This window comes from Chiroxiphia lanceolata, chromosome 17 (genome assembly GCF_009829145.1).
Source record: "Chiroxiphia lanceolata isolate bChiLan1 chromosome 17, bChiLan1.pri, whole genome shotgun sequence".
NCBI lineage: Eukaryota > Metazoa > Chordata > Aves > Passeriformes > Pipridae > Chiroxiphia > Chiroxiphia lanceolata.
This window is the reverse complement of record NC_045653.1, coordinates 12157703-12177514: the sequence shown is the minus strand read 5'-3', so window position 1 is coordinate 12177514 and position 19812 is coordinate 12157703. Positions and strand designations below refer to the sequence as shown.

General features: G+C 57.7%; 1 protein-coding gene across 7 annotated transcripts in view; it reads left to right on the top strand.

Annotated features, from left to right (window-relative positions):
• Window positions 1–19812, top strand: part of NOL4L (nucleolar protein 4 like) — a 62961-nt gene that overhangs the window by 37181 nt on the left and 5968 nt on the right. For 5 of the 7 annotated variants that reach the window (XM_032704746.1, XM_032704748.1, XM_032704747.1 and 2 more), the window contains 6 exons: window positions 5545–5686; window positions 17064–17335; window positions 17721–17906; window positions 17986–18177; window positions 18264–18386; window positions 18696–18897. In XM_032704746.1, the coding sequence (XP_032560637.1) occupies window positions 5545–5686; window positions 17064–17335; window positions 17721–17906; window positions 17986–18177; window positions 18264–18386; window positions 18696–18897 (1117 nt within the window). Of the gene's footprint in view, window positions 1–297; window positions 364–4385; window positions 4740–5544; window positions 5687–17063; window positions 17336–17720; window positions 17907–17985; window positions 18178–18263; window positions 18387–18695; window positions 18898–19812 lie in introns of those variants that run through there. The other 2 variants (XM_032704751.1, XM_032704750.1) reach the window with 2 other exon arrangements.

Genomic DNA, 19812 nt, shown 5'->3' with positions numbered 1-19812 from the left:
ACGCTGAGCCCCGCACACGCGCGGGCAGGGCTCCATCGCGGGTGTATCTATTTACCTGCGGGCGGGGGGCGGGACGGGGACGCTCACCCGGCTCCCGGCATCTCGATACTGCGGGGACACACGCGGGAACCGCGTCCCACCGGGGGAACGCCGGGTCCCGTGGCCGCCGGGGAGGAGGGAGGACACGGGGAACCCCGGCCGCTCAGCCCGCAGCGCTGCCCCCGCCTCCAAAGCCGGGTCCGTCCCCCCCCCCGACACCGCTTCCCGGTGCTGGGGGCAGAGCAAAGTGCCCTTTCACACCGCGCGGTATCAGGCACCGTCCCCGCCTCGCGTGGAAAAGCAAACGCCTGGGAACAAGTTCAGGTGCGGGGGAGGCGGGTGCGGGTCTCCGGGGTGGTGGAGGGAGTCATGCAGCCCGATCCCCCCTGCCCCGCGTTCAGCACCTCCCCGCTGAACAGCAGGAGCGGGGCAGCGGCTGTTGGAAGGGGCTGCGGGGCCACCCCCTGCCCTGGCAGCTCCCTGCTCGGGGCGGTGGGAATGCTGGGTGGGGGGGTTCCCAGAAGAAGAGCTCCCAGAGAAGGGGGAGGGGGAGGAAGGGATGATCCTCCCTTCCTTTTCCATTTGCCGTTTGCCTTTTAAATTAACTCTTTTGGCCGATTTTCGGGAACTGATGAATACTCGGGTTTTGCCGGGTCCCGTAGAAATCAGCAGAAATCGCAGTAAATAAGAACGTAAGTGACCTGACAAAGAGCGCCGGGGATGTTCTCTTTGGTGTGGGAATTGCACACACGAGTAGGCAGCACAGTCACAGCTCACCGCCGCCACAGCCCGCGTACACCCGTGTGCTGTGAGGCTTCCCGGGTCTTTGAAGCAATGACCACCACAGTATTTGTGGCTGCAGTATCAATCTTTGACCTGGAGTGTTTTATCTTCCATTAGTAAGCCTTTCTCTGCGCTGCACTGGTTAAGTTAGGGTCAAATCTGGTTCAATACCTTCTTGGCATGCTCAGAGGGCTGGGTTTAAACAGTGGCTGAGACGAAGATGAGGCTGCCTTCCTCGGAGAGCTCGTCCCCACGCGCCGCTGCTGCCGTGGGTCATGGCACGAGGTGCTTTGCCCTGGTCAGGTTTAGCAGATCTGGGGGCTGCCTGTGCCAGGCAGGTTGTGCATGGCACCGGCATGGCAGTGGAGCAGCTCTGGGGGCTGGCAGTCACGCGTTGCCTTTTGTTGACTCTAAAAACACGGCTGGTTCTGGTGGGAAGCTGAGCGTGGCTGTGTGCTGAGGAGGTTGCACAGCGCACAGCCTCAGTTCCTGCTCCATGGAAGGAAGTCCCATCAGGATAGTAGGCTGTGGCGTGAAAGGACATGTTTTAAAATAAAAGGACTCAAAGAGAGAAAATAAACCGTCCTGAGACTCGGAGCTTGGAATATTAAACGTGAGGCACAGCATGTAAATGATGGGAGAGAGACTTGCAAGGCAGTCCTCGAGAAACTGAGCCTGGCTGTAAAATAAGCAGGTTACTGATAGTCTTGCATATATTTACGAGGTTATAAGAGTAGCCTCCCCCCCTGCCCTGCTCCAGCCTGTACTATGGGAGGTTGTTCTCCAGGAAGGAGTGCACTGGTGAAGAAACATTGTCTAACAATTACAGCCTTGCAGTCCGGAGGGCTTGATTGGGTTCCTGGATCTGCCAGCGACTCCCTGTGTTCTTGGACCAGCCAGGCTGTCAGTACCCGGAGTTTCCAGCTCTATAATAGGAAGAATAGTTTTCTTACTCAGAGCGGAGTTGGGAGGCTCAGTGGACGCGTGCAGGCGTGGTGCTCGAAGATCGTGAATGGAAAGTGGGACAGAAATGTGGAGTGTGAGCCCTACACATGTGAGTGTCTGCCTCTGCTGGGTAGAAAATGTTGGCTGCAAGTGTCTGCAGAGCAGCTGTGAATGTTGGACTGTAGATAAGGAGCGGAGCGAGGATTTTGTTTTCCAAATCCTGCGCGGTGCCGGGAGCCCTGCTCCGATGTTTGGGTGTGCCCTGTGAGTGCAGCAGCAAGATCCGACTTCCCCTTGCAGAGAGGAGCTGCACGCACACTGCCTGACCCTTGATCGCTCAGTCCCTTGAACACTGGAAACAAAGCGATGGGACTTTACTGCGGGGTGAGGAGATCTCTCCGGAGAGCTGGGAAAGGCAGGAAGGAGGAGGGCGGCAGCAACAGTGCTGGGTTTCAGGGTTTGGCTCTGGGCTGGCTGCTTGGGGCGCCACTGGCACTTCCATCTGTACCACGAGTGGTGTGGAACTGGGGAAAAGGCGGCAGGTCCTAAGACAGGCACTTCTAATGGATTGCATTCTGTTTTCTAATGAAAGTTTCATTTGAAGTTTGTTTACAGGAAAGAAGAAATTAGCAGAGAGAATTCTCCTGAGAACCCAGAGAGGAAAAAGAATGAGCTGCCTGACTTGCAAGCCAAAAGAGGGTGGAAGGGTAGATTAGATTTACCGTATTGCTCCGAGTTGTGGCTGTTGCTGCTGTTGAGAAGCGGTTCCTTGTTTGGCTGGGTGGGGAGCCCGCTTTGAGGCTCAGCCTTCAGCCAGATTACTGGCATTCAGGGAGATTCAGAGCTCCCACCCATCCAGAAATTTTGATCCTGCTCTCCTGTCCTGTGGTTTGAGGCTGGATGTGTACTGTGCTGTGCTGTGCTGCTGTCCCCCCGCTCCAGCCCACTGACACAAGGCTGCTCCTGGGCTGTGGCTGGGCAGCCAGTGCTCTGGGCGCTGCTGCCAGGGCCTCCCTCCCTGGGATTGTCCCTGGTATGTGAGGAGGCAGTGCCAGCAGTTGGCAGGCAGTACTAGGAGGTCATAATGCTCAGCCTTTGGTCTCTGAGGGGTGTCCCAAGGAGGGAGCTTGCTGGTGGCCTCTGGTGTCCCAACAAGCAGCGTGGGATGCAGCAGAGGGGCAGTGGAGGATGCCAGAGCTGGGGTGACAGGGGAGGACACAGCCACACTCAAGGTTGAGGCAGGGAGGAGGCACAAAGGTGTAAGCAGCTCCTGGGGCACCACAGTGTGGGCAGAGCAGGGGCTCTGCCCCAAGCCAGCAGGCAGCGGACACTCTCTTGACAGTTCTACCGGCTTTGGTCATTTCCTGCTGCCGTGAAGAATTCACCTGCTTCCACCTGTATTCCCTTGGGATGGGCTGTGTTGTGGGAACTGTGTGATGCTGGGCAGTTCGTCCTGTTGGTGTTTTGGCCAAGGGTATTAGTGCTGGAAAGCAGAAAGCTCTGGTGGAAAGCAGGGGGTGACTTTCTGTTGGTGGCTGGATCCTGGACTAGTGAACGTGTGACAGCCTTGTTTAACTTGAGTCATTTATAGCTTATCAGTTTCTGGTTTGATAGCCAGAGTATTTCTAATAATAGGCGAATGTTATTGAGCCTTGAGAGAATTGTACACATTTATAAAGCACTTTACATCACATGTGCATGCGAGGCATCCTTCGTGTCACTGCTTTTCCCTCTGTGTGAGTGCACAGGGAGTGTGATGCTTCCCAGGCTGTGGTTTGGGTGCTGTGGCCGGGTGTCCTCTGCAGCTGAGCCTGAACCACCCGAAAACATCGTGGGTCACTCCCAGGGCTCCTCCTCCTCACCGGACAGGTGAGAGACTGTGGGCAGCAAGGACCTTGGCATTTGCATTTGTCTCTTAAGCCTGACACTAATCTTGAGTAAGCCTTGTGAAGAAGGCCAGATATTAGGGTGGCTGCCTCCCTGCAAATGCTTACAATAAAGAGACTATTTATAGTTTGCAACAGGGAGACCTTTCCAGTTCTGTTCCTGTACGTACAAGATGGAGTTTCTGGAGAGGTAGAGTTGCTTTGTGGCTGGTGTGGCAGTGGAGCTGTGCTGAGCCAGGGATGCCATGCCTGTCCCTGCCTCCTGCCCTCCTGCTCAGCTTCACCTGGGCACAGGGGGCTGCACAGGGGCACTGGCAGGTCTGGGGTCAGGGTGTCCCTGTGGCAGGCATGCTTGGGGCTGCTGAGCTCTGTCCATCCATCCCTCAGTCCGTCCCTTGGTGCGTGCAGGGTTTCACAAGCTGTAAATTCCAGGAAACTCCCCGGGAGGCACATGGAGGGAGCGGGCTGGGGGCGGCGCGAGCCCTGAGCCAGCAGATGTGTCTGTAGGGACAAGGAGCTGGGAGGAAAAGCACGAACCTGTCTCTAAAGACATTTGTTTGTTCACAATAAAAACTATCAGCCAGCGGCGACCAGACAGGGCTGTTTTTATGAGGCACAGGCGTAGGTTGGAGGGGTGCTGCCAATTGCTGCTTACACGGAAGGGGAGCGGGGATTGTATTTTATCTCAGGACCAGGAGGAGGGAAAAAAAAATAAGAGCAGAGAGTTTACAAGCCTTTGAAATGTTTCAATCAAAGGAAAGCGGAGTTGAAAGCAGTTCTGGAAACATTTTTGGTGTTCCCCTGCACCCCAGGGCTCTGGATGTGGGCTGTGCCCCTGGCTTTGGGAGGGGAGCAGGGAGAGGAAGGGAGATAAAGGGATCACCAGCAGGACCGTGTCCATACGGGAAAATGTATCTGCTTCCTCCCAAGCTGTGTGTTGGGAGCGTTCAGCCCGGGGAGGTCCCGCAGCCCCTCCTCTCATTCAGGATCTCAGTGCTGCCTTTATGATGATGGTTTTGAAATCCTGTGGCTGACCTTTCCGGCGCTGGAAGCGATCCAAGGGCTGTGTCTTGAAGTACTGTAAAGGTTAGTGAGAAGGGAGAGAGGGAGAGAGAAAATGTCCTTTCAGCTGCAGGAGTGGGAGAGAGGAATGTCGTCTATGCCCTTGCTGGGGAGCTGGCAGCTGGCTGGGGTCCCCCAGCCTCAGCTGGGGTGTCCTTGCCTCAGGGGGGACTTCACTCCTCCAGCCCCTTCCCAGAGTGTGTGCTGTCATTTTTGATGAGGGTACAGAGGCAATACCCTTCCAGAGAGGGCTGGAGGAGCAGCTCCTCGAGGCTGGGCTCTGGGAGCCTCCTCTGCAGCATCAGGCAGTGCAGGTCTATGGGGATCCATACCTGTGTCCAGGTCTGTCACAGCAGCCGCTCCTGCTGCTGCCAGTCCCCCGGTGATTCCTCTTGCAGCACATTATTTGAGCTCAAAAAAGTCCAAGATGTTTTATGGAGCCATTTCTCGCCCATCCTCAGCTCCCCCACGCCACTGCCTCACCAGGAGCACACTGGGGTGGATGGAGATTAAAGGGTAAACTCCAGGGCTCAGCCATCCGCTCCTACAGGATGTGAGCTCTTTCTAATTGTCCTCAATTAGAGACAGTGCCATTGCTCAGGCAAGTCTTCAGGCAGGAAGCAGAGCCCTGGTCCCTGCTGGGGCAGCCACCTCACCCTGCACAGGGAAGGGCCGCTCGCTGTGGTCTTGGGGCCAGCAAGCCTTCTCAGGGGACAGGAGCTGCCCAAGGAATTGTTTTTAGGAAGGAGTGTGCTGAGGAGATGTTAAAGCCAGAGAAAGGAGGAAAGGAAATAGCTCAATGAGTTAACCCTTTCCTGCTTGTCTCCAGGATGAGACGTCGGTGAGCAGCGAGGACTTTGATATGAACGACTCCACATGGATCTCAGCTGACCAGCACCTGAACTCCAGCCTGAGCCCCAGCCAGGACGAGAGCATGCGCAGCCCGCAGAACCTGCACGGCCACGAGGACGGTGAGTGCCCCGGCGGGCGGGAAGCGCTCCGCGCCTCTGCCACAGGATGTTTTTGTGGCTTATTAAACATTAACCAGTCCTTTCTGATCAGGTGTCCCACCTGTGGGATGGATTTCATATCAGCTCAGGCTTTGAAGCAGCTCCCAGTCCTTCCCATTTAGCCTCTGGGTTCCTGCTCAGCCAGGGCTCTGTCCAGCTCAGAGCTGATGGTCCTTGTGCCCGGACCTGTCTCCCAGCTCCTCCAGAAAGAAATCATCAAATCCCCTCCTAAGGCATCGGATTTTAGTTTCCCAAGTCCTCTCACCAGGTGATGAGGAAAACCCTTTTAGTTCTGAATGCACAGAGGATGCCAAGGCTTTGCAGCACAGGTCACAGCTTTCTGTGCTTGAAAAGCTGCATCTTCAACGGGTCTTGGATCCCCCAGGCAAGAAGTTGTGAATAATCTGCGACACCTGACAGCAGTGGTGTGAGGGATGATTTGTGGGTGTCTCCTCCCTCAGGGCAGGTGGTTGGAAGGGCTGGGTGGGAGGAAGAGTTTGGTGAAGAGAGGTGGTGTGTTGCATCTGTGAAACATGCAAGTTGAAAATAAAAGAGCAAGTAAATAAGTGGTAGAAGTACAAGTTCGGGTCAGAGTTCGTCTCTGTGATGCTTGGGAGGATTTGGTGGTTGGACTGTTACCGGCTTTTGCTCTGGAGGTTGAATCCCTCCTTGTCCCCAGCCTGGCTGCTGCTGGGAGAGCGGGAAGGGAGCGGAGGAACTGAGGGACAACCCAGGCTGGGTCAGTGCTGCTTTAAGAAAGGGGACTGGAAAACCACCCCAGAGGAAAGAAAGGGCTTTTGTGCTGGCAGGTCTCCATGGGGTGGCTTTTAGCTGGTTGTGTGGCCAGTGGCAGGGACAGCAGGGATGGTAGTGACAGCAGGGACGCTGCTCTCTTAACTCCAGTGCATTGTGGCACTTCAGTTTCCATTGCAAATCTGCAGTTTTGGGAAACTGCTGGTTTTCTCTGAGCAGCCCCAGTGCTGGAGGCAGCCAGCCTTGGTGAGGATGTGAAACCTGCCTGCGCGGCACCGCGTCCTGGCCGTGGGACGGGCAGGGGCACTTCTGCTTGCCCAGGGGCCCCAGTGGGGCTGTGCCACAGCAGGAGGAAGGGCATTTTGGTGGTGACACATCAAAAGCTCTTGGCTCTTCGGGGCCAGGCTGCACCCTCTGCCCCGATGACCCCGGCCTCTCATCCCCACGACCTGGCTGGGTGTCTCCGTACCCCCTGAACTTTGCCATTCTCCCACCGGGACATTTTGGGCTTGTGACTTACCCCCTCACCACTGAATTCCCAAGTCTCATTTACAATCTGGAATGACACAGTTTTGATCCCTTTGCTGAACACTGTAATTCAACAGGACAGTAATTTAATAAGGGACTCACGTATTTAGGCAAATCAAGATGTTCTAGCTAAAGCTAAATCCTTCCTCTCTCTCTGCCCTCTTAGGAATTGCTTCCAATTTTTCATGCTCTGTGGTTTTCCTTCAGAAGCAGGTGTCCTCTTTGGGGCTTTTCTTGACTCCTTTAATTTCTTTTGTGAGAGTCAGTGATGAGCAATAAAGCACAAATAGTCCCTTTCTGTGAGGAATGCAAGTGTCCCAGGCTGTACCTGGCGTTGGCAGAGGCTGAACCAGGTAGACTTTGGTGGATCAGAAGTGATGGAGTTGAAAAGTAAGCAAGCCAAGCCCAGGGTTACGAATGAGACCCATCCAGAAAAAGATAGAGATTGGAATTTTCATCAGGCTGCCATACTTCAGGGGCATTTTATGGACTGAGAGGATGTTTTTGTACCTGTGGTGAATGTCTGTGTTCTGTATTGGAGCTCTAAATACAAACTAATGCCACCTCATGTCAGTCCCTCTGCCAAACCAATGCTCCCACTCAGGACTGAAGCACGCATGAGACTGGGAAGAGAAGAGGGACAGTGGAGCTGGAACAACCCAGGAGGGCAGTGGGTAGTTAAAGGAGAGGAGCATGGAGCAGAGAAGGAGTATGGAGCAGAGGAGCATGTCGTGAGAGGAAAAGCAAATTGCTGGTGTGGGGAAGGGAACGTGCATGAATCAAAGTGTCGACCACTCTTCAGTTTCCTCTTCTCTTGACCTATGGAAGTTCTTTTTATTTTGGAAGCTAATGTGTTTTCTGAGTTCACACAAGCTTAGTAAGGCTGTGCAAAAAATGTGAGTAACCAGCCCACAAGAGCTTGCGTGCTCCTTGGAGCCCAGCTGGCCAAGGTACCTGTGCAGGGTGCTCACACTGGACCAGCCCAAGTACTCACAAGCTGGAAGTTTGTCCACATCTCCCGTGCTCAGCTGTCCACTGTGCTCTGCAGCAGCTCTGCAGAGCTCCAGCTGGTGCCACAGTGAGCCCCACACGTCCCCTGCAGCCAGGCTGGGCTCAACTCTGGATGTCCTGGCGCTGCAGAGGGGTCTGGTTTCCCACAACGTCCTTCAGTTGGAAGCTTGTTCAGAACTGGATACTCTCCTCCCTCAGGAAAACCTTCTGAGTTACTAAATTGCTCCTGCCTGCTGCCATGTGATGGGTGGGATGCTTGGAGTGTGTCTTCTGTGAAAGGCTTCCTAAAGTATAAAGTTTTAATGAACAGTTGCCTGGTAGGAGAGCAGTATCGTCTGACACGCTTGTGAAAAAAGTCTTTTTTAAAGGACCTAAGCACAAGCTCCAGGTCCTTCTGAGGCCTGGGGGTAGCAAGTGCTCTCCTATGATGTAGAGCAGAGTAGTATGAAATCCAGAGAGGTGGTAGAGGAGGGAATTGTCCTCCCATGCTTTGACACACAGGTACCTGCTAAATCTTCAGAGACCTAAAAGCAGCTGGAGCAAAAGCCAGCACCTTCTTTGCTCTTGGTGCCCAGAAGCCTTGGCCCAGTACAACCATGCTGCAACCAGTGTCAACCCCAGAACTGCAGGGTGAGCAAATTACACCTGAAGACTTTGGGGGATCAGGGGCAGGACAGGGACTGTCAGGAGAGCTTTGGCAGCAGAGCCGGGGTTCCTGCTGGGTCGGTGGGCACGTGGTGGGACGTAGGACACACCGGCCAGCTCTGAGCAGCACACACTCGCTCCTTCCATTTTCCTTTGTTACTCATCCTGCGGGCCCCAGCACGGAAAACGTGAAGCTCCCAGCAACATCCCTTCCCAGTCGGATGTTGCTCACAGCGTACGTGCCCACAGGAAGCCGGCGGCTGCCCAGAGCGACAGCAAGATCAACACGAACTCTGCTGCTGGAGCGGAGCTATTGTGCCGGACATCCTGGAGGGACACATCTGTGGAAGCCAGCACACACTGGGAGCAAAGGGACCCTGAATGCTGCGCCGTCCCACTGTCGGTGCCTGTCACCATCCCCACTCCCAGTGCTTGGCCCTGTCTCGAGGCAGCAGTTCGAGCTGAACTCTGTCCATCTCCAAAGCCTGCTTCTACAGGCGAGCGCTGCACTACAAACCTCCCAGTTTGGTCTGGTATGTGGGCTGAGCAGGGTATCCCCCCACAGGGGTGCTGGGGTATCCTGCCATGGTGCTGCTGTGACTTCCTGGCAAGGGCAGTGCCCTTGAAAGTAAAGCAGGTGACAGACCCTAAATCCCAGTGGCAAAGTGCTTGGACTCGTAGAAGATTCTCTGTCTTGCCCTCTAATAGGATGCATCTTGCCTTGTTCCTGGCCATACATCCTACTCCATTACCAGGAGCAGCGCTCAGCCCACAGACAGGGCTTGCTGCTCCCCAGCCCATCCTGTCCCATGCTTCTGAAGAGTAGGGAAAGCTCCTGGGTGTAAGATGTTCTTTCTCTGTGTGGGGGACATGGGATTGCTTCCTGGCACCATGATGGACAGATCCCCTTTGGCTGAGATCCCTAAGTGCAGTCCTCACTTGACTGGCAGCATCCCCACTGAGCCAGTTCTGCCTGGAGCAGCAGTGGCTAATCCAGACCTTGGAGAAAGGACTTTCTTAACCTACTTAACTGTGAAGGCACACGCTTCTCGGGGGCATCCCTTGAGGCAGCTGGTTGGGAAGGCTTCTGGGTGTTGGGGGCATCCCTCAGGAGTGCTCCAAGGAGGGACCTCAAGGACATGCAGGAAAGCATTATTTCAGGGCACTGTCCCAGGGACAGGTAGGGCCCTGTCCCTCCTCTGGACACCCTGCCCTGGGATGGCAGGGACAGCATCCAGCCATCCCCAGCAAGCACAGCAGTGTCTCTCCAGGTATGACACGTGTCCTGCAGCTCCGGGTCACACTGGTGTTATTTGATGAGATGCCCACGACGTGCTGCACATCACCAGCTTCCCTGAGCTGCTGACCTAGCAGAGCACTTTCCAAGGAGGACCAGCCTCTTGCCAAGTGCTGACCAAAAGCCAGGCTCCGTCCGCAGGGCAGCCATGATGTCCTGCTCCACAGCTGCACCTCTGACAGCTGTCACCCAGCCATGGGGCAATGGCTGTGCCCTAACAAGGTCACTCACTGCAGTGGCGTTGGGTCTCATGCAGCTCCCAGTTCCCCTCTGCTGCTGGGGCTTTCCTCAGCCAGCCCATCCCTGCTCCAGGTGAACACAAACACCCTTTACCAGCCACAGGGGAAGCCCAACACACCACAGGCAGCCATCTGGCAGGCAGACCACAGGAGCCAGCCTGCAAGCCCCAAAATACTTGTTTAGCCCAGACTGCAGAACCCTCACTGTTTTCAGGGTTTCTTGCACCACTACTGGGTTTCGTCCACCCAAAGCCCAAGCTCAGAGCCTAAACAAGACTAGGACCAGCAGCCAGGTTTTACTACAGCTGAATCTTATTTTCCTTAGGGATCTATTTCCTCTTCCCCAAGGTGTCCCCACACCATGCTGTCCCTGCAGCAGGAGTCAGCAAGCATGTCCCTGCCTCGCCTGAGTGGTTTGGGCTGGTGACTCTGTTCCCGTCACATCTTCCAGGGGCATCTGCTCCTCCCGAGTGAAGGCCCTGGCCTGTGATAAACACCCTCCTTTCGGCATCCTTTGAAGGCTGTCCTTCCCTGCTGCCAGGCTGGGGAGTGCAGCAAGGACACTGTGAGGCCGCGGTGGCTTTGCCAGCCTGGTGCACTGAGCCTGGCTTGGGGCTCCCTCACGGCTGGTGCAGGCACTGCCGAGCCTCTTGGTTCATCCTGCTGGTGCACGGAGCAGAGTTAGGGGGGTCTCTTCCTTGGTCTGGAGCAGAGAGGATCACCAGGCTGCGAGCAGCCAGCACTGCCTGTGCCCCCACTTCCTCCCCAAATTGAGTACCCTCAACTGAAAGGGGAAGCAGGGATGTCAGGGTGAGCTCCACAGAGCTTGGGGACAGTCCCCAAAGGGCTGGGGGTGAACAGCAGGGTCTCTCTGGTGGCAGGTCTGTGCTGGAGGCTCCAGCTCGGCGCGAATCCGGCCAAAGCCACCAAACCCGTTTGTTTGGCACAGGGAGAGGCAGTGCCCAGGCAGCACAGGGCTGTGGCATGTCCCCTCCCTGCAGTGGGATCCGGGTGGCTGCCAGTGGCAGTGACAAGGAGAGTCTTGGTCTGTGCCACCTCCTTCCTCACTGCGGACAAAGGCCAGCTCCTGGCTCAAGCACTCCTCCAGCAGTGTGATGGGAGGGTCAGGGGCTGGGAGGAGAAGAGAAAACAGAGGGACAGAGCGTGTTTGTGACAAGGCTGCTCTGTGCAGTGGGAGCTGACGAGCTTTGGTGCATGGGAGAATGTCCAGCACAGGCCCGGGGCGGTGAGGTCCCAGTGCTGGAGGGAGCTGCTCCCTCGGGCAGGGCAGTGGAGCTGGGGGGAGACGGCACCGGGGGGCACCTTTCATGGCGAGGGACAGGGAGGCGGCTGCACAGCGCTGCCTTGTCCGGCCAGGCTTGCCTGCAGACGCGCATTGTGTCCGGCCGTGCCAGATGTCTGGCTTGCCAAGGGCTCTGGTCGAGGCAGGGACCCAGGGAGGGAGCGTGGAGGGTGGACACTTTGTCTGGGACATAACGAGGTTTGCGTTAGCGAAGGAAGACAGGAAATAGAGCGTCTTAACTGGACCTTGGCCAGCCCCAGCGCACCGCGGCCCTCAGCCACGTGTCTTTTTTCTTCCTTGTGCATCTTGGAGGCAAATGCTGGGCAGGACCTGGAGTAAACGAGCTCCATGCTCTGGCCACGTGAATGGTGTGGGCCCAGGGCCTCTCCTGCCGCTCACCTCCCTGTCATGGTGGGCCTTGCTTGCCCCTCGTGAGTGCAGCACTAACGCCCGGCCGTGGCCCCCCCCACGGGGCCCCTGTTCCCACTCGGTCTCTCTAATTTGTATTAAGTATCCCTTCCTTGCAGGCTTTCCTCCTCCCCTTCTTCCCCCTTCTCGTCTCTTTTGTGAGTGAATAATTTATGGCACTTTTCATCTTCCTGGCTGTTGTTCCAGGCGGGCGGCAGTGGGATGCTCTGTGCCCTCCTGACGGCCGCTCCCAGGCTGGGTGTATGGCACCATCCCATGACGGTGCCGCAGTGGGCTCCCCCACAGGAGCCATGGGGGGACTCACGTGGGAGCAGAACCCCTGCCATCACCCGTGGAGGCAGAACAGGCAGGGCCATGGCTGGCAGATCCATGGGAGTTCCTGGGGGACCAGGGGTCACTGGTGGGACGTGGAAAGGCAGGTGGGCAGCAGCGAGGGAGGGCCATCCCAGGGCCAACTGGGGGTCCCATGGCAGTGGGGTGTGGGCAAGGCTGGGCAGCCCCTGTCCCACCGCGTGGTGCGGGGCTGTGGCGAGGTTTCCGTGGGCCGCTGGCTCTTACATAAGCTCATTGTTTCCTGAGTCAAAAGAGGTTTTGTCTCCGCTCTGGAGATGTGACAGGAGGAGGAACAATTTGCCCCATTCATCTTTAACTCTGCTCTGGAGAGCGGTGTGGTGGCCTGCGCCGGCAGAGACGTTAAACCCAACCACTTCCCCGCCGTAAAATCTCCCGGGGAGCAGGTGTTGGAAATCGCCCCTTCCCCTCCTGATCTCCTCAAATCCAGCGCCACAGAAATCAAGGATAATCCAGCAGCCTCTTCAAAATGAAAATGCTGAGCCCTGATTAATTCATTTAATAAGTGACTGATCTCCTCCTCCCCCAGCACCGCGGCCCAAGGAGCCATTTTGCTTCTTGCTCTCCTGGGCTGATGCCGGGGAGATGCCGAGGCTGCAGCAGAGGCACGAGGCTGGTACCCCGTGACCTCTTTGCCAACCTGGCTCTGTGCCTTGTCATGGCCTGGCCTCTGCAGTGGGGCTGAGAAGGGCAGTGCTCTGTGGGCTGTGGGGCCAGTGGCCTCCACTGGACTCTCTGGGCTCACTGGCCTCACCCACACGGTGCCAGGGTCTGCTCCACGTCCCATCCAGCCCATGGAGCCCTGGCTCGAGGGGATTAAACAGGAGAACGAAATACTCCGTTTTCCAACCGAAAGATCAAACCAGTTAGAAGTGACATTGTTTTTGCAGTTCCATCTGCTTCAATTAGGGCACGGGGGTGGAGCAGGGGGGCTCCCAATTATCCTCATTAGAGGGGCTCCTCGTGCAGCCAAGCTCCAGCCGCGAGCAGGGAGCTCACCAGGCTCGTGCTGGTTGATAATGAATATATTCATGGCTGCACAGCCTGGCCTTGCTCGCCTGCTGCTGCTGGAGCCCTGCTCCTGACATGTGCTTTGGGCACTGCTGGGAGATGCAGAAAACCTCTCCAAGCTCAGGAGCTTGGCGGGTTTTACTGAAAGAGAGTGTGGCCAGCATGGCCCCATCGCTGCTCAGCACCCTGCCATAGCAGTTCAGGAGCCTAAACCTGGTTCTTGCACTCCAGATGGGAGCACTCCTGCTCCCTCTCCCCTGGGTCCTGCTTTGTTGGGAGGTGTCCCAGCTCCTCTCAGGGCTGGCTGTGGGCTGGAGATACCCCAGCAAAGCTGCCCAGGGAGCAACACTGTCCCGGTCCCTGTCCCTGTCCCTGTCCCAGTCCCATCTGCTCCAACCAGAAGAATGCAGCTCCCTCCCAAGCTCATCTGTTTTCAAGCTGGCTGAGGCCATTCCCGCTCAGACCCAAGCACTCACCAGTCTGAATTTGTGGCCATTTCTCTGCTCACAATACTGAGATTAACCCCCCACTTTGTGTGCAGAGCTTCTGGGAGAGCATAAAGCATAAAAATGTGAAAATAAGAAAATATCTGTAGCCCATGGGTTTACAAACCTCATTATTTACGTATGTCCATCCTTGGTATAAACTAAATTGTTCTTTTAGTAGGTGCTGGTCACTGATATTAAATTCCCATTTCATTTTCTTACCTCACCTGGCAGGTTCCTAGAGACACCTTCCTCTTTGTTTGCAATATTTTTTGCCGGTAGCAAACCCAGGGTTCATAAATGCAGCAGCGTCGGGCAGAAACCTGACGTGCAGCTGCTGTGTGTGCTCTGTGCAACACAAAAGAAAACCTGAGACGTGGAGAAATTGGGGCGGTCCAGACATCACCCCCAGGATCCCGCCTGATGTCAGCAGCCAGGGATGGGGGGCAGAGCTGGGGGGCTGTGGGGAGGCTGGATGTGGGTGGGCAAGGGCAGAGCAGGATGGACAGGGAGGAGTGGGGGTGCTTAAGGCATAATAAGGATGCCCAGGGCAGGTTGGGGTTGTTCGAGGTGGGTTGGGAATGTTCAGGATAGATTGGGGCTGCTCAGGGCAGGTTGAGGATGCTCTCGTCCCTGCAGGGGTGCCCAGAGGAGGTTGAGGATGGCGGGGATGCCCAGGTTTGGAGATGTGCAGGGCAGGTTTGGAGATGCCAAGGGCAAGTTGGGGATGCCCAGGGCACCTGCTTATTCTTCTCCCAGGTGATGTCTCTCCAGGTGCCCTTGCCTGGCAGGGGTTTTGTCACACGGCAGGTCCCTGGCCCCACTGGTGCAGGCAGCCGAGGGGGTTGCTGAGGAGCTGTGGGAGGTCCCTGCCCTCGGCCTGGTCGCGGTGCCGATTGGCCCTGTGGCACAGCGCTGTTGCTGTGGCTGTGCCCAGGCTGATGGCAGGGCCCAGCCTGCAGCTCGTGCCTCCGCGCAAGGGAGTAATTCTCCTTAATCCTTCTGAGAGGCATCGCTGGATGAGACTGGAGCCTCCCTCTGGGAGCCCCATCTCCCCTGGCGCAGAGAACAGAGCTGGGGGAGGGACGGCCGCCATCCTGGGCAGGGAGGCCTCTGTGCCCCCAGCCACCTGCCCTCTGCTGCTGGGGCCACAGCCAAGCAAGCAATGCTCCTGCACCCGTGCCAAGGGACAGCAAAACCCGTGGGGGCTCGGAGCACCAGACCAGTGTCATGGGACAGGAGGTTGTGGGGGCAGGAGGTGGCAGTGCCCCCAAATTCCTGCCCCTCCAGATATAGCTGAGCCAGCAGCAGGAGTGCATGGGGCCATGGTCTGGGATGCAGCCACCCGCTGCAACCCCACCGCCACATCACGGGGAGAGGAGACCAGAGCTCCTCTTGAGGGCTTGGCTTGGAGGGTACCCCTGGATAGTGCTGGTTGGTGAGCCCCTCCAGAGCCCCACACTCCCTGGCATGCAGCGTCCTGGCCCAGAGCAAGGACTTCTGCCAGGAGCCAGCCCTGTGGTGGGGAGGGTGACGCCTGCTGCCGGCCCAGAGCACCCGGCACATAAACACCACCCCGGGGATTAGGTCAGCTCTGGTCATCGCTCAGACGAATAAGTGGATCAGTGCAAGGGAAAGGAGGGGGAGGGAGCTCTGCTGAGCGGGGAGCTCCAGTGGGGACCTTCTAATTTAGGGGCTCGTGGGGCCAGGAGCCGCCTTGGCGCAGGCGCGAGGCAGGGCAGTGAGCGCTGGCGCCCGTGGCAGGGCGGCTGGGGACACGCGGCGGCAACCCCGGCCGGCCCCACGGTCGGCTCCGATGCCCGAGTGTCCTCAAATCTGTTTATTTTAAGGGATACAAAGTCCTGGGCTGCCGCAGGGTCACCGCAGCACTCGCCCAGCCTCGCAGTAAAGTTTCCTGCAGGTGCTGGCAGGGGGAGGAGAAGGAGGGTGAGTGGCAGCAGCCGGGCACTGTCCCGCCGCCCTGTGCCTGCACACCTTTGGACCTGGTGCCCATGCACTGGGAGCTGTCGGCACAATGCCACGGCCACCCCACAGCCCCGGCCCATTGTCCTGCAGCACCCGGGCCGGGTGTGGGGACGGCCATCTGCTCCTCGCTGCTGCCGACAGCTTCTTTGTTCCCCGCCCGGCGCACGCTGGCGCAGGAAGCAGCTCCCACGTGCTTCGCCCTTTCCCTCTCGCGGAGGCACCTAATGAAATAAAGGATTTACTGCAGCGAGGGGGAGGGAGGGGAACGGGCTGAGCAGTTTGAAATGTTGTGCTTGGCCCCAGGGCTGGGCTCTCTGGCAGGGTGCAGGCAAGGTGGGTGCAGGCAGTGCCAGGCTCTCTGCCATTTCTGGGCTGTCCTTGAGGAACCACCACGGTGGGAGTGGGCACAGGCAGGGGGATGGTGCCAGGAGCTCCTGTGTGAGTAGAACTGAGACTGAGCAGAGCCAGGCTGTGCACTGGATGTGCGTGGCACCGCCATTGCCGAGCCCCTGACCTGTCTGAGTGGTGGGGGAAGGCCATGCTGTTGCCATGGGGATGGCTCTGGGACATGTGGAAACAGGGAACAGGAGTGTCCATGTAGGGTGTAGGTCACTTGGGCTTTGAGTGGGACAGGAAGAACATGGTGCAGCCCTGTCCCCTCCCTGCAGCAGTGTGCTGAGGAGGAGCCTTGTTGGGTGGTGTGCCTGCTGTGAGCGGAGCTCCTAATGCTGCTTCCAGACACCGTGGATTCAGCGTTTTCCCACTCAAGCGAGCTTGTCCTTGTGTGTCATCCTTGTACCCCAGAACTCTGTACAGCAGCATGTACCTGAGCCACGAGTGCTGGAACTCGTCACCTGTCACCGCACCCAGCCCCAAACTGGGCCAGGAGGACGGTGAGGGACCTGGCGGGGAGAGGCAATGCCCCTTTCTCCTCCCTGCAATGCAAACAGAAACCTAAAAGGACCAAATTCCAAAGTTCTTATTCAAGCCCAGGCACCGTGGCCGAGGGCGGAGGCGCAGGGACTGTCACCTGCAGAGGGATGGGTGACTCGGGCATGGGGCACGGCAGCGTCCGGTGTGCTTGGAGGGATGAGGGAGTGAATCCATGTGACAGTGGCCCTGCAGCTGTGGGTGCCAGCATCTGTACTTCCAGCTGCTGCGTCCCAGGGCCCAAAGCACAGCAGTGCCAGCCTGGCTTCCAGTGGCACATGTAGTAGCTGAGCCACCAAGTGAGCCCAGAGCAGCCTCAGGAAAGCGGTCACTGGGTGCCACAGGGGTGACCACATGTCCTTCCTTGCAGATGACTCCTCGTCAGAGAGCTGCAGCGGGAATGGCTCCTCCACCCTGAACCCCTCCACTTCCAGCAGCACGCAAGGCGACAGCGCCTTCCCCGAAATGAACGGCAATGGCACCGCGGCCCCCATGGACTTCACCGCCTCCGCTGACGACCAGCCCATCAACCTCTGCGACAAGCTCACCCCTGCCCACGTCACCCCGTCCTACCAGTCCGACAGCTGCAGCGCCGACGGGCTGCGCAGCAGGGTCAAGTACGCGGTGAAGACCACGGCAGAGGTATGGCCTAGGATGGTTTGGGACAGCCACGGACATCCCCCACACCCCACCTGCCCCAGAGCTGGGCGCTGCAGTGGGCTCACCTCACCCTTACCTTATGGCCACCATATGAGGAGAAGCTCGTTCCTGCTGGGTCCAGCAGTGTTTCCCATAGGATGAGGCAGAGTCATGGTCCCACCAGACAGAGCAGCCATTGGACCATCAGGCCATCACAGGCTCCCTTGCCCCAGGCAGGCAGGAGGTGATGCTCAGGGGAGCTTGGCCATGGGTTCATCTTCCCAAGTTGCAGGGGGCCGTCAGGAGAGGGGACAGATGCAGTGAGACAAGGAGAAGGGGCAGGTGCATCGGGCGAGTGCTCTCAATGGTAACCACAGTCTCCTTTCAGTCCCCCCCGTACAGCTCAGGCAGCTACGACTCCATCAAGACTGAGGTGAGTGGCTGCCCCGAGGACCTGACTGTCGGCAGGGCCCCCACGGCTGATGAAGATGACGATGACCACGATGACCATGAAGACAACGATAAGATTAATGACTCGGAGGGGATGGACCCGGAGAGGCTAAAGGCCTTCAATGTAAGAAGGGCTCCGTGGGGAGGATGAGCCTGCCTGCCTCCCATCTCGGGGTTCCCACCGCCTGTCTTCTCCTTTGCAGATGTTCGTGCGCCTTTTTGTGGATGAGAACCTGGACCGGATGGTTCCCATCTCCAAGCAGCCCAAGGAGAAGATCCAGGCCATCATCGAGTCGTGCAGCCGGCAGTTCCCCGAGTTCCAGGAGCGGGCGCGGAAGCGCATCCGCACCTACCTCAAGTCCTGCCGCCGCATGAAGAAGAACGGGATGGAGATGGTCAGTGGCTGCCCCAGTGCCCTCCTGCTCCTCACCACAGCTGGGGCAGCAGGTCCCTGAGCACGCTCTCTGCTTGTGTCCTGCAGACCAGGCCCACGCCGCCTCACCTGACCTCGGCCATGGCAGAGAACATCCTGGCCGCCGCCTGTGAGAGCGAAACGCGGAAAGCAGCCAAGAGGATGCGGCTGGAGATCTACCAGACCTCCCAGGTACGGTGCTGGCAGTTGGAGATGGGCGAGGGACGGAACCGGCTGTGTCCTGTGGTGGGATGAGGGAGAGACACTTGTGTGCAATTTAGAAAAGAGTTTTTAAAAGTCTTATTTCTAAAAGTCAGAGGGGCTGCAGAACAGAGCCCTGTGGTGTGTCCTGAGACTCAGGCCAACAGGGTTGGGGATGCTGGTTTGGAACTGGCCATGCTGCAGCCACAGGAGACCAGGCATCCCTGTGCTGTCCCTCCCACTGGCCACAGAGGAGAGCCAGGTTCCTCACTGGAGTAAGTCTGTGTTTCCCCTGTGCAGGACGAACCGATCGCCCTAGACAAGCAGCACTCCAGAGACTCCACAGCCATCACCCACTCCTCCTACTCACTGCCAGCTTCATCTTACTCCCAAGACCCGGTCTACATCAATGGAAGCCTGAACTACAGCTACCGTGGCTACGGGTCCCTGGGGGGCAGCCTGCAGCCCCCTGCCTCCCTCCAGACAGGCAACCACAGTAATGGTAAGTGGCCATGCTGGGGCCTGCAGGGGCACAGGGAGCCCACCCAGCCATTGCTCTGCCCCATGCCCAGGCAGTGTGCAACAGGCTCCTGGCAGCCCACACTGTGGGGCTGAGCTGGCTGCTGGAGGGGGGGAAGAGCTGCTCTGAAATCCCCTTTTGTCCTGCAGCTGGCAGAGGTCTCTGCCTGGCGGCTCAGCTCACCTCGTCAGCAGACGGTTAATTGTTGAACTGCACTGGGAAGGACGGTCTGAGTGGCACTGGTGGAGGGAAGGAGTGTCACTTAAAAAAAAAAAGAGAATCTGTACCAGCTATTAATCATTAACAGGAGCGGGCGCCTATCACTCCCCTGATCTCCTGCTGGTATGAGCCGTTCCGCTCTCAGGGACGGATGGGGCTGGGGGCTGGGGGCACAGCCAGCTCCTGCCACAGCTCAGGAGGGCTCTGAGGGGCTGGGGACTGCCTGGGAACAACAGCTGGGAAAACAGGACTGATGTGCAGGACAGGAAGGCAGAAGGAGAGCACAGGCAGGCTTAAGGTTAGGAGCAAGTGAACAGAGCGGAATATCCTGGGCCTCAGCAGGGCACACAGGAAGGCTCCTATGTGCCTGATGACTCCCTTGCACCTGGGGAGACAGGTATGGGGTGAGGCCAAATGTTCCTTCTGGTTCTGCCCTGCAGCACTGGTGGCAGGAGGGGCTGGAGTCCTTGCCAGTCCTTCAGCAATCTCCAGGCTGCCATCGCCTGTCCTGGTGCGCTCTGGGCTCCTGCCCTGCCCCTGCCCGCCCCGACGGGAGCCAGGATTTGGAAGGATGTGATTTCCGGAGGCCTGAGAGATGCCTGTCTGGGATTAACTCTTATCATCCCTTCCTAATGCTTCTTAACCCTGAATAAAGATCCCGTCCCGGCCTCCAGCTGC